The 13,875-nt window shown below is 35.7% G+C and overlaps 1 protein-coding gene across 1 annotated transcript in view; it reads right to left on the reverse strand.

The window, feature by feature from the left end:
* Positions 1-13,875, reverse strand: part of mtmr3 (myotubularin related protein 3) — a 45,346-nt gene that overhangs the window by 7,248 nt on the left and 24,223 nt on the right. The window contains 7 exon segments of the mRNA XM_051117902.1: positions 32-120; positions 1,956-2,066; positions 2,157-3,537; positions 5,474-5,619; positions 7,917-8,087; positions 8,199-8,384; positions 12,003-12,198. Coding sequence (XP_050973859.1) covers positions 32-120; positions 1,956-2,066; positions 2,157-3,537; positions 5,474-5,619; positions 7,917-8,087; positions 8,199-8,384; positions 12,003-12,198 — 2,280 coding nt within the window.

A 13,875-nucleotide genomic window follows, 5' to 3' on the forward strand; every position in this document is an offset into this window, starting at 1 on the left:
TTTTGTATAGTAGTCTCTGATGTTGGCTTACCTGCAGTGGTGCTTTCTAGTGGCCAGCCAGAATCCTCTCTCACAGCCGTAGCACTGAGCAGCCAGATGGTCCGGGTACCACCGGGTCACCTATAACAACAAACAGACTGTAAATGGAAGTATCAGTAAAAGGACTCATAATGAGCTTCAACACACTTAAGGAAGCACCAAAATTTCAGCCGCCGAAAATGAAAATTTCAGCCGCCAGCTGAAAATGGCATTTTCGGGTTTTGCCCGGCAGTGTTCAGTGCACAGGTTTCACTCTCCCTCTAGCCATCATCACTGCTTGGTGTGACAACATACAACTATTATACAACTAAGGACAACATATGCAACTATTACAGAAGGTTCAAACACTCTCTGATGCTCCAGAAGGAAAAACGATGCATTCATAGCCGAGGGGTGAAATTTTACTTTTTGTCTTCTGGGAAACACGTAGGTAGCTTCTAAAGGACAGTACTAAATTAAAAAATATATATGATATTCAGGCAAAACAAGAAAAATGTACACATCTTTCTGTTCAAAGTTTTTTACTCCCTGGCTCTTAATGCATGGATTTTCCTTCTGGAGCATCAGTGAGTGTTTGAACCTTCTGTAATAGTTGCATATGAGTCCTTCAGTTGTCCTCAGTGTGAAAAGATGGATATTAAAAAGATACAGTCACTGTTGGAAAGGGTTCAAATACACAAAAATGCTAAAAAACCAAAGAATTTGTGGGAGCTGAAGGATTTTTTTTGAAGAACAGCAGGCAGTTTAACTGTTCAGGACAAACAAGGGACTCATGAACAACTATCACTAAACAGAAATATAACACAGCTGTGGATCATTCAGGTAACAACACAGTATTAAGAATCAAGTGTATGTAAACTTTTGAATGGGGCCATTTTAAAAAATTCAACTACTATTTTCTTTTGTGGACTATATGTAAACGTCTTTTATGTGAAATCAGTAGTAAATAAAAAATAACATGCATTTCGAACATGCATATGATCCCTCTTATTTTGGTAAAATAATTGAAATTTTGCAGATTCTGCAAGGTGTATGCAAACTTTTGACCTCAACTGTAAATAATTACTACAAAGCATTTCCGGTTTCGGTTTTTGGCCAAGTGTATCCAGAATTTTCAGTTTCGAATTTTCATTTCGGTGCCTCCCTAAACACAACATAAAATATCATTCCTAATGTATTGAACTTAAAGTAATGTGATTAGCTTTTAAGTGAAACAACTACATTTTTGATAATCTATTAAAAAAACAAAGACTCCATTTAATCTTTTTCTTTAGATTAACATGCACTGAGAAATCACAGAAGTAAATAGGGTCAAATTTAACATCATGCTTTCTTTAAAAACATCTAAAAAAAAATGAACATGCTATATTTTCAAACATAATCATATGAACTACAACAGATTTAAAAAAAAAAAAAAAAGAAATAGGGATGCATTAAATTGATCAAAAGTGACAGTAAAGACATTTTTAATGTTATTAAAGATTTCTATTTCTATTTTTTTTTTTTAATTATCACAGTTTCTACCAAAATATGAAGCAGCACAACTGCTTCTCAACATTGATAATAATCAGAAATGTTTGTTGAGCAGCAAATCACTATATTAGAATGATTTCTGAAGGATCATGTGACACTGAAGACTGGAGTAATGATGCTGAAAATTCAGATTTGATCACAGAAATAAAATTACATTTTAAAATACATTCAAATAGAAAACAGCTATTTAAAATTGTAATATTTCACAATATTACAAATTTTACGGTATTTTTAAATAAAATGCAGCCTTGGTGAGCTTAAGAGTTTTCTTTTAAAATCATTTTTTAAAATCGTACCAGCTGTAATCTTGTAAGTGATAGTGTACCTTGTATTCTGTCTCCATATAAAAGAACAAGTCTTTCTATCATAATAATAGTGTGTACCTCAGTATCCTGCTTGTCCACCTGCTCCCAGCTGGCTTCAGAGAAGAGTTCAGTGCTGCAGCGTGACAGACAATTGGGCTCCAGATTGAAGTCGGAGTCTGCGATTGAGGTCTGACAGAAAGATGAGGAAAAAAAAACCCCTCAAGATCAAACATCATCAAACATGGCTGAAAACCCAAGCCATATGAATGTACTGCTCACCACTTCATCACCCATGTCTCCATTGAGTCGCAGCATCCCGGCAGCCTGGTGGCTCTCCAGACGGCTCCAGAGCTCCTGTACCTGCCTCTTCAGCGCTTCCACCTCCAGCTGGTGACCGGCCTCGATCTGCCGCAGGCGCTGCTGAACGGCGTCCGTGTGCAGGGTCAACCCGTCATCATCCAGATGGCTCCGGGCTGAACGGGGTTCCGGGGGGCTGAAGCTCGGCCGGCCCAGAAACCCCAAGTGCAGGCAGCGATGGTGGGAGCAGGCGCCCCGTGCGTGGAGGGTCAGCGAGCCGCAGCTGGCGACCGACACCTGGCGGCTAAGCGTGGCCCGTTCCCCGTTTGTGCGTGCCGCCCATTGCGGCGTGGAGGGCTCAGGGTCGGGAGAGTCTCCGTTGCACACGGGGTGGAGGAGGTCAGTGGAGGGAGGAAAGGCACTAAGAGACGGCCGTTTGGGGATGTTGTTTAAAGTCCTGGGGTCGGTTGAGGCGCGCAGACCCTGTTTGAGGCACGACGATTCGGCGAGGGTTTTAAGAGGAGGTGGAATAGTTAAAGGTCTCAGACTTTCAGGGCGAACGCCCAAGTCCTCTGTAAGCGTCTCTGTGGAGCTCTCCAACAGAGAAAGACGTTTCTCCTGCTCGACGGTTTCTCGCCCTTGCTGTTTCTCAACTCTATGGCCATTACTCACAGTCCTAAGGCCATTGGGAGGGATATTATTTGTGTTACTAGGATTGTGTTCTTGTATCGTGCACTTCTCTACTGCTTCTTCCAAGTCTTGGCTTCCCGAGTTTTCCTGGCTGAGAGCGGGAGATGCGTCAGAACTACCATCTTCTGACAAATGTCCATTGACATTTGCATCTCCAAGGTTTTTAGCTTTGCTCTCCTGAGCATCAGCAGTTAGTTGTGCCTCTTCCCTACCCTCTTCTGAATGTGCAACATCATCACTCTGGCCGTTTACAGCGGAGGTTTCATTAGTGTGGTCTGTCTTCGTGTCTCTGCGGTTATCTGGTGCAGATTCGTCTTTTGTAGCTTCCTGGAGAATGTTCTCCATTTGGCCCGCAGCCACACCAACTGTCAGCTCCGCCTCGTCAACGCCCTCCATCATTGGCAACCTGACATCCCCTAGCCCCTCCCCATTCTCCGTGTCCCCATTGGGCAGTGTTCCCATAATCCCCACTACGGTTTGTCCGTTGACCCTCTCATCTGAGTCTGGAGATGCTGCACCATCAGCTCCTGTCCCGATGTTGAGCTCCAGAGACCTGCGATGGTCCTGCCATTTTTCATTCAAACTGGGGTCGCTGGAACGTCGATTGGAGGTCAGCGGGTTTCCGACTTCACAAGCGCTGGGCAGGTTATCGAACGAGCGTGTTTTAGGACGCCTGTGGGCACAAGATGGAAACAAGCTCACGACTTGATTTCTAAAGCCTAAATGTTTTTAGGTCAATATGAAACCCCATTTACACTCCATTTTACTTCTTTCAAGGCTGGAATACACTACACAGCTTTTAAAATGAATACGCTACCAGAATTTCAGGTTGTTCTGAACACTCGCACAGAAACAAGAAACTTGTTGCTAGGAGATGCATGACAAATGTTAACAATGTGTTCTAAAATTGGTTCAAATTATCAAATGTGATCCTGGAATACAAAACCAGTCATGAGGGTCAATATACAGCATCTGCATATTACTAATTAAAAATTAAGTTGTTATATTTACGGTAGGAAAATTACAAAATATCTTCATGGAACATAACTGATCATTTTGACCCATATTATGCATTTTTGGCTATTGCTACAAATATACCCATGCTACTTAAGCAGGGCTCTACACTCACTTTTTTTTTAGCACTTATGCTCCTAAGTTAAAAAAATGTATAAGCACAGTGAAAAGATTCACCAGCACCTTCTGATCAATAATCAGAAATTCTGCTAAAAAAATTAGTCTTCCTATTAAGAGGTGATATCTGACCCCTTGAAGTGATTTACAGGGGCTTTTTTATCCTTGTAATGGAATTTTTTTACATTTTATTAAAAGTGTGTCATCTTTTATGTAAAATGTAAAAAATTGTTTATAAGCTTTTTAAAATGTCTAATTAAAACAGTATAATAAAAACAAAGAGCATAAGAATAATAAGTTCTCAATCATATTAAATCAATATTAGCAAAAACAAAAATTGTACTACAGAGGTGACAGAGAAACAAAAATGGCTTGTAAGTGTATTTTCAGATGTTTAATAAGGCTCAGAAGTGGCAAGAATGCAATTAAATTCATAAATTAATGTTGAGATTAATGTTTTAAATATACATTTTTAAATACAGAAATATTAAAAGATTTAAATACCTGAAATTCTACTTTAAAAAACGAAACTAAAACCACCAGCAGGTGGTGGCAAGTCACTGAATTTAATCAGTGAATCATTCATTCAATTGATTCGTTCAAACGGCTGATTCATTCAGGAATGAAGCAAGTGACTTTGTGAACGAGTAATCATGATTCATTGACTCACCAGATTAATTTAAAAACGCACGTGCATCATGAACAAAACACATCCGTTTGCTTTTGGAGTTCCTCAGCTGTGACTGTTTGAAACTATTTTCGATTAAACAGAGCAAAATCAGACAAGTGTTATAGTCAGACAATGTAAGTCACTTAATATTAACTGCTTGTTTATTAAACTGTTGTATTAAATCAGTATCACATTTGCAAACTCCCTTAATCATTAAAAGCCATCACTTTCCTTAGTTCATCGTGATCTCACAAAGTTTAAAGCTCTCTATACTGCATTGAATCTCTCATTTACATAGTGTCTACACTTAGTTATAATGAGAGGATTCGTGCACTTGGACAAAATGGCATTTTTTTGAGAAGTGAATGAATTCTAAATAACATTATGTTCAAGGAATCAACACATGCCTGTCATACATTACTCAATCCTAAATATTCTCTCACAGTTGCACACAGTTATTTTCAGCCGCAAATGCGACTGAAATGATTGCACTGTAGAGCCCTGCACCTTTCGACTTTCAGGTCGTTCTGAACAAAACAAACAAACTCGTTGCTAGGAGACGCATGACAAATGTAAACAATGTGTTCTAAAATTGATTCAAAATATCAAATATGGTTCGTCTTTTGGTGCATAGAATCACAGACTGATTTTTTGTGAAATTTGTCCACGTATTCCTACAGACTGGCTCTGACTTTCAGCAACTAGGGTTGATGCATCCAGACTGTAAACCAGGGCAAAACTGTGTATTGTATTCCAGCCTTAAAGTGAAACATTTTAGATTGAAACACACAAACAGATAGCTATTTACCTGCCGAGGGGCTGGTCCTCAGGGTTGGCACCAGGTGCAGGGTAGGGGGCACAGGAGTCATCTGAAGGGGTTGTGGGTGAAGAGCTGGGTAGGTAAACTGCTGTCCATAACATGAGATTGCGCACGTGACACACGGGATGAAGCACCTAGAAGACACAGCAGAGATTGAATATAAATATATAATTCACATTGCTTAAAAATTGAAATGCCTGGATCATATATTACACCAAAATCAGAAGAAAAAGAAAGAAAAATTCACATGATATATTATATTCACATAATAATATAGCAAGCAATAATATTAATATGCAACTGAAACTGTAGGTTGAGGCACAAAAACCAAAAATGTTGCAAAAACCTCCAGGCTATTTACATAAACTGGTTGTCATAACATTCACTTTGACCCACCAACAGTGTGGGTTAACAATAACATTTAGATTATTTGAAATAAAATAAACACTAATAAAATTACAAAAAGTACTTTAATAAAACAAATAAAATGAATAAATCAAAACTGAAAAAAAAAAAACCCAAATAAACTTTTATTTCCTTTCATTTAGTTTAAGTTGAAGTACTAAATTACCAGAACAAAAACTGAAATAAAATTGAAAAGTAAAATACATAGATACATAAATAAATAAAACAAAAACTAAAATTTAAACGAAACAGGAAATATAAAAATAAAGCTACATTAAAAATATTATTAAATACTATATTAGTAAATTAATGATCCTAAAATAACACTGCCCACCGACAGGGTTAACACATTGATCCAACAAAACCCAACAACGTTTTGTTGGGGCGGTGTTAACTAGCTTTAAGAGACAGGAAAAGAAAGGACAAGGCAGCTCAGGGTCTCTTGAGTATTAGAGAGGAATGCGAGCATGAGTTGTGAAGCCAGTAAACGCCTCCCTTTATGTTTACTCACTACACAAGGGTCAAATGAAACTATTACAAAACTGGTATGAATTATGAGGCAAAGGCAGCTACAGGCTGTTAGGAAAGCAAAAATCCATTGCTATGAAAGCAATCAGTGCTGTACAGACATGAGTAGCAATAGACTGAAAAATAATTCATGCCAAATAATGGTACTTGTTTTGACTGACGGATTATTAACAATATATTTATACTTCATCGTATGAAATAAATGTTTATCTTTTAAGTATATTATATAATACTGTTCAAAAGTATAAGGTTGGTAAGATTTTTTTAACAGAAATGAATGCATGAAAAAAAACATTAAAAATCAGCATACAATAATGATTTCTAAAGGATCATGCGACACTAAAGACTAGAGCAATGATGTTGAAAATTCAGCTTTGATCACAAGACTAAATTACATTTTATAATATATAAAATAGAAAACAGTTCATTAAATTGTAATAATATTTTACATTATTACTATTTTTTACTGTATTTTTGTCATGTCCTGTGGTGTGACATCCTATACTCCACATAAGAAACCTAAATTAAGCTAATTTTTTATAATTAAAGGAGAAGTCCATTTTCGAAACAAAGATTTACATATAATTTACTCACCCCCTTGTCATCCAAGATGTTCATGTCTTTCTTTCTTCAGTCGTAAAGAAATTATGTTTTTTAGGAAAATATTTCTGCATTGTTATTGTGCCCCGATTTTGAACTTCCAAAATGCAGTTTAAATGCGGCTTCAAACGATCCCAAATGTGGTTGTAAACGATCCCAGCCGAGGAAGAAGGGTCTTATCTAGCAAAACGATCGGTTATTTTCATTTAAAAAAGACAATTTATATACTTTTTAATCTCAAACACCCATCTTGTCTCGCTCTCCATGAACTCTGTTATTCTGACTCAAGACAGTTAGGGTATGTCGAAAAACTCCAATCGTATTTTCTCCCTCAACATCAAAAATCACTTCAAAATCATGCTACATCGCTGCAGAAGTACCAATCCAGTCTTTGCAATGTGAACATGCAAAGAAGATCAAACACCCTTAACAATAAAGGTAAAACAGCGATATAGGACGATTTTGAATGCATTTTGAAAGTTCAAAACCGGGGCACCATATCAGTCCATTATATAAAGAAAAATGCTGAAATGTTTTCCTCAAAAAAACATAATTTCTTTATGACTGAAGAAAGAAAGACATGAACATCTTGGATGACAGGGGGTGAGTACATTATCTGTAAATTGTTGTTCTGGAAGTGGACTTCTCCTTTAATACACATGGCGTTTTAAAAAGATCATATTAATTGAGCAACTACCTGGAATAAAAAGTCACTCTCACACTGTAAGACTACTGACAAATTTTATATATAGTAGTCATCAAAATCTATTACATCTGCTCTTTGGACATTGGCAACAGCTACTGAAAACCTCCTTGGTTGTAACCTCATATAACCTCCTATGAGTAAATGATTATAAGACAGTAATGAGTAAAGAGAGAAGAAGAGTAGTTGACGTACAGTCTCTGAATGAGAGGAGTACAGCATGTTTCTGAAGGAGCGATTAGCGGCTCTGAGGAGAGACCAAACGGAGCAGGTTCTTTCCTGGATGTGTCTGTCCTCTCTCTCCTTCCCGCTGTTACACAGGAACGTCCCGAACAGACACGAGTACGTGTGCTGCACCAGCTTCACCTGAACACACAAAACCAAAACAGCTCAGAGCTAATATAACAACTTAGTTAACAACATGTACTTAAAGTACAAGAAACGTGTTTAATATTTAAAAGACAGGTTTATGCCCACCAGAAAGGCTTCGTTGAACTCAAAGGAACATGGGAATTGTCTCTGGAGCTGGTGCACACAGTCTAACCACTGAAGGAAGACAGGACATCTCTCGTTCAAGTCCTCCGCGTTCTCTCCGTGACCACAGCGGTCTGCAAACTTGTGACCGAAGTCCAACCACTCGGTCTCAACCAGCACCTGAAAACCCTGCAAGCAGAAAGATGAACTTCTGTTTATATGATGTCAAAAGTTTGATGTCAACACAAATCACAAAATACCTCCAGAACACATGCATCCAACATATTTTCATTTTAATTTCAGGTTAATTTTTTTATTTTTAATTCTGTTAAATAGTAAATATTACTATTTAGGGGGGTTTTTTTTATAGGTTTATTTTTATTTTTATTTCAGTTTCAATTTTTATTTTTTTTCCAGTTAATAATTTCTAGCGCTTAAACTTATTTCTATTTATTTCTTTAATTTCAATTAACAAAAATTTTTATAGTTGTAATTTTAGTTTCAGTTGAACATGCAACTGAAATCAACTACACTGCCCACTTGCAAAATTTCTCATTTTGTAAAAAAAAAGAAAAAAAGAAAAAAAGAAATTTATCAGATCTGGAAAGATTCAAAATTCAATATGCTTTATGAATAAAGTTTTGTTTGTTTGCAATTCAATGCTACAACTAATTTATAGCGATAAACAAGTTAAAATTAAGCAAAATATAAAAGAAAAAAATGAAATTTACAAAATGTTTTTAAAGCTTATCTTTAATTAACCCTTTAAGACCTAAGGGTAAAATATGTATTTTTCACATATTTTGTTTATTTGACTGTAAAATTCTAACAGAATGTGCAATTTTCAAGTGCAAGGTGACATTTTTTTCAGAAAACAAATGGCTTTCAAAAAAGTACAGTTATTGACTATTAGTATTGTGTGGTGAGTTTGTAAAGTGTTTATTTAGAAAAAAAGAGAAAAATCATGATCGAAATAATCCAACACTTCATACTTGAATATTACTATATATACTATATTACAACTATATGTATACTATATTAATTTATATAAACTATATTACATATATACAAGTGTTTTTGTGACACTGGGTTGCACAGTTTTCATTCAAGAGACTTTTTGTTCATGCACACACACATATACATATGCATGCACATAAATACGCACAAACATTTACACGCACAGACACATTATAGAGATGCACACACCACATGTAAAAAAAATAAATAAAATTAAATTAAAAATTCTCACTCAGCCTGCTCCCAAGTCTTACAAAAATCATCCCAATCACCTTTTGTGCTGTTTACTCCTCCTTCGCTATGTTTTTGTTTGTTTCGTTTACTATTTTACGCAATCCAAATCTCCGCGCTCAGTTCAAATTCTTCCTTCCTGCTCTCCCGGAAATCTGCCGTCATTTGCAGACGGAGCGCAAGAAATTACTGCAATAAGCTATACATTGCCGGAAAACACTTTTGATAGTGCAAACTAGGGATGCAACAATACAGTTAGTCCACGGTTCAATACGCATGTTGTTGTTTTTTTTGCATTTGCATTTGCATTAACAACAAAATACTCCTGTAAACCTCTGTACACTGTAAAAGCGTGGATTATTATATGTCTGCTTAATATTTCTTTTGAGAGAGGTATTATTTTTCAGATTTTTACGCAAAATGGGATGGGTTTCATTCATACTGGATGCCAGAGGGCGCCCTTGTGCAGAAAATTCACATATACCTCAAAAAAAAAAAACACTGATGACGTTTTAGCCAGGAAATCTCTAATATGGATAGGGCATCACTATTGCTGTAACTGAATAAGAACAAGATATAACATTAAACGTTTTGAATGATGAAATGTAAGGACAATAAACACTGGTCTGCAATACTATATGGTTTGTTTGTGTTCTTCAAGCCATCTCGGATATTTTCATAATGATTAAGTATATTTGTAAGCCACTACTAATTGACATACAGTATGGAATAAACTGTCTGCCTCATTCTATGATAAGAAGCCACATCAGATCACAAAAGGAAGTTATTTCAAACACTTGACTGATGTTGTGAAGTAAAAATAAGTTAATGTTCTCTTTTGTTGGACAACAAGTTTAGAAAGGCCTATCATTGCATTGCATTAGAAGGGAAGATGCTCTGCAAGTGTTGCTTTTTCAAATATAAACGGGGAAGCGTTTCCTCATCTCAGCACGTGAAATCACAGGCACACACACAGAAATAAAACAAGGAAATGACTTAAATACAAAACCGAAAAAAACACAATCCCTAGTGCAAACGGTTGATAAGTTATGGTAACATAAATATGGCTTGGTTTGATGTGTCAGCACAGCAGTTTTAAAAGGGTTTAAAAAAATAAAAAATAAATAAAAAGTCTAAATCTCACTAAATCTGGCCTGACTTCATAAAAATTCCTTTCATGAGTTAACCGAATGTAAAAAGCAGCTGAAACCATCACAATCCACTAAAATATGCCTTAAAAATATTGCACTCTGACATAAGGGGCATAAACAAGCATCTTCCCCGGTTCACTCCAGAATTTAAATTTTCTGATAATTTACTCACCCCCATGTAATCCAAGGATATTTCTCCATATGGTGAACTTCAATGGGGATCAACGGGTTGAAGGTCCAAACTGTAGTTTCAGTGCAGCTTCAAAAGGCTGTACACGGTCCCAGCCGAGGAATAAGAGTCTTATCTAGCGAAACGATTGGTCATTTTCGGAAAAATGTACAATAAAAATGTATATACTTTTTAACCACAAATGTTAGTCTTGCACTAACTCGATTTTACACATTGCGTCGGAAAGGTCACGAGTGACGTAGGTGGAAGTACCAACCAATGTGTTTACAAAGCGAACATGGAAAGAAAGTCAAAAGCCCTTTACAAAAAAGGGTAAAACCACAATGCCGGCAATTTTGAAGTTGGATGAGAAAATGAGATGGAGTTTGTGTAGAGCCCTTTGAAGCTGCAATGAAACTGCAATTTGGACCTTCAACCTGTTGGCCACCATTTGAAGTTCGCTATACTGAGAAAAATCCTGGGATGTTTTCCTTAAAAATCTCTTTGACTGAAGAAAGACATGAACATCTTGGATAACATGGGGTGAGTAAATTATCAGGAAATTTTAATTCAAGAGTGAACTAATCCTTTAACAAAAAAAAGAAAAAGTCTGGAGTGCAAACAAAGAAGGGAACCGTCTGAATGATATTACAGCTTGTTAGAAACAGAAAATATTTTGATGACTATAATTTTGACTCAATTCCCTTTTGATGTCAGAGTTTGGTCTATTCGGATGGTGTGAAAGCTGTAATTTCACCTCACACTGAGTCTACTAGTAAACACCGGTCCGCCTAGATCCAGCTGCTGCTAGTAAATATTAGACTATGAAAGAAAAGAAAAAAAAAAAAAAAAAAAAAAAAAAAAAAAAAAAATCACTCAAATAATATACTACACTACATTTTCAAAAGGTACTTTAGAAAGGGTAGTGCTGCACTGACAGCTTTTGTACCTTTTTTGAAAAGGAAATCTTTACTATAGGAGAAAAACGAGACACTACTGTTCAACCGATGTTAATCAAAGTGTGTTGTGCTCCAAGGTCGGGCCATGCTACAAATATTTTAACATTTCCTCTAAGCTGTTGTCTATGTAAACATGTCCTTGTGAGCATTTCAAACCACAGGATTTAATATAAGCCCTTGTGGATTTTTCCAGCATGTGATATAGCTTATGAATTCCTCTCGTAATAATTCTGAGTTTTAATGGTCTTCCCCAGTTTTTGTTTATTATGTCAAAGCTCACCTCAATGGTGCGGTAGTATGGATCCAGCAGGACTTTGGCCAACGCTGCTATCTGAGGGGTGCGATCCCAGCCGTCTGAGCAGTGCACCAGTACGGGCCTGTGGTCGCGGTCCACGGCGTTCACAACGAGGAGAGACGCCTTGAGGAGGAGGGACAGATGCTGCAGCCACTTTGTGCTCTCCAGAGCAGACAGCCAGCTAAAGACACAACAAAACTCACCATTACACAAATGTTCACGTGAATATGGTTATATTATTCAAGGTTTTTGCAGCAAAAACAATCCTTAGATTCCTAAGACTTGATACAATATGCAATGAAATATGGTCGACAAACCTCTCATATAGTAAGTTGCTTAACTTATATTATACATATATAAACATTTTTACTATTTAAAATAACTCTTTTCTATTTGAATATATTTTAAAATGTAATTTATTTTTGTGATTTCAAATTTTTAGCATCATTACTCCAGTCACATGGTCCTTCAAAAATCATTCTAATATTCTGATTTGCTGCTCAAAAACATTTATTACTATTATTTTTATTATTATTATGTTAAAAACAGTAGAGTACATTTTTTTTCAGGTTTCTCTGATGAATAGAAAGTTCAGAAGAACAGCATTTATCTGAAATATAAATCTTTTGTAACATTATAAATGTCTTTATCATCCCTTCTGATCAATCTAAAGCATCTTTGCTAAATAAATGTATTGATTTCTATCATTTCTCCAAAAAAAAAAAAATTAAACTGACTAAATAAGCTTTTTATTTTAGATAAATGCTGATTTTTGGCTCTTTCCATTTATTAAAGAATCCTAAAAAATGTACTCAACTGTTTTAAACAGCCATACTTTGGATCAAATAAATGCAGGCTTGGTGAGCAGAAGAGACTTCTTTAAAAAAAACAGAAATTTTACTGTTCAAAAACTTTTGACTGGTTGTGTGTGTGTGTGTATATATATATATACACATATATATAACCTTTAATGTATTTATATATAATTTCTTTAAAGAAATTCATGCTTTTATCCAGCAGGGATGCATTAAATTGATCTAAAGCAATCAAACAAATGCTGTCCTTTTGAACTTTTATTCATCAAAGAACCCTGAAGAATAATAAACAGAGTTTTCATAAAAATATGAAAAACTGTTTTCATCATTGATGATAAACAGAAATTTTTCTTGAGCAGAAAATCAGCATATGGGAATGATTTCTGAAGGATCATTTGACACGAAGATGGACACAAATCAGCGTTGCATCACAGAAATAAATTACATTTTAAAATGTATTCAAACAGAAACCAGTTATGTTGAATTTTAATATTTTACAAATTTTAATAATATTTTACTGTATTTTTTATTATATAAATGCAGCTTTGGTGAGTATAAAAGACCTTAAGTTCAATGTCTTTAAGGTTTTACAAAAACATTAAACATAATGATTTAAAAATCAGCTCATGGTTGTCATATCCAGTGAATGAGTAGTTTTGCAGATTAGTTTTAATAAATATCCTACAGTATGTATGCATACTGAAAAAAAATGCAGACGAACCTGTTTTTAATTATACTTAATGCAAGTGAAACAAAAAAGCTTTATGCACATTAAACTGAGTTTAAATCTTAATGGAAAACTGTGAGAAAGACTGAAGGAAGCAATTTGACAAGTGTGGTTAATACTCACTATAAAGTTTTCCAACATGGTCAAATACAGCCAAAACAAACTGACATTAGCAAAGGAAACACAGAGTGCAGGTAACCAGAGGAGACATTTAAATTATAGTTCCTGAAAGGGACATCAATCAGAATCATCTTTAAAAGGAAAAATCGCCTTTGTATGAATATGACTACCTCATGCAGCGAGACATTTACAATCA

Source organism: Labeo rohita, chromosome 8 (assembly GCF_022985175.1).
Source record: "Labeo rohita strain BAU-BD-2019 chromosome 8, IGBB_LRoh.1.0, whole genome shotgun sequence".
Lineage (NCBI taxonomy): Eukaryota > Metazoa > Chordata > Actinopteri > Cypriniformes > Cyprinidae > Labeo > Labeo rohita.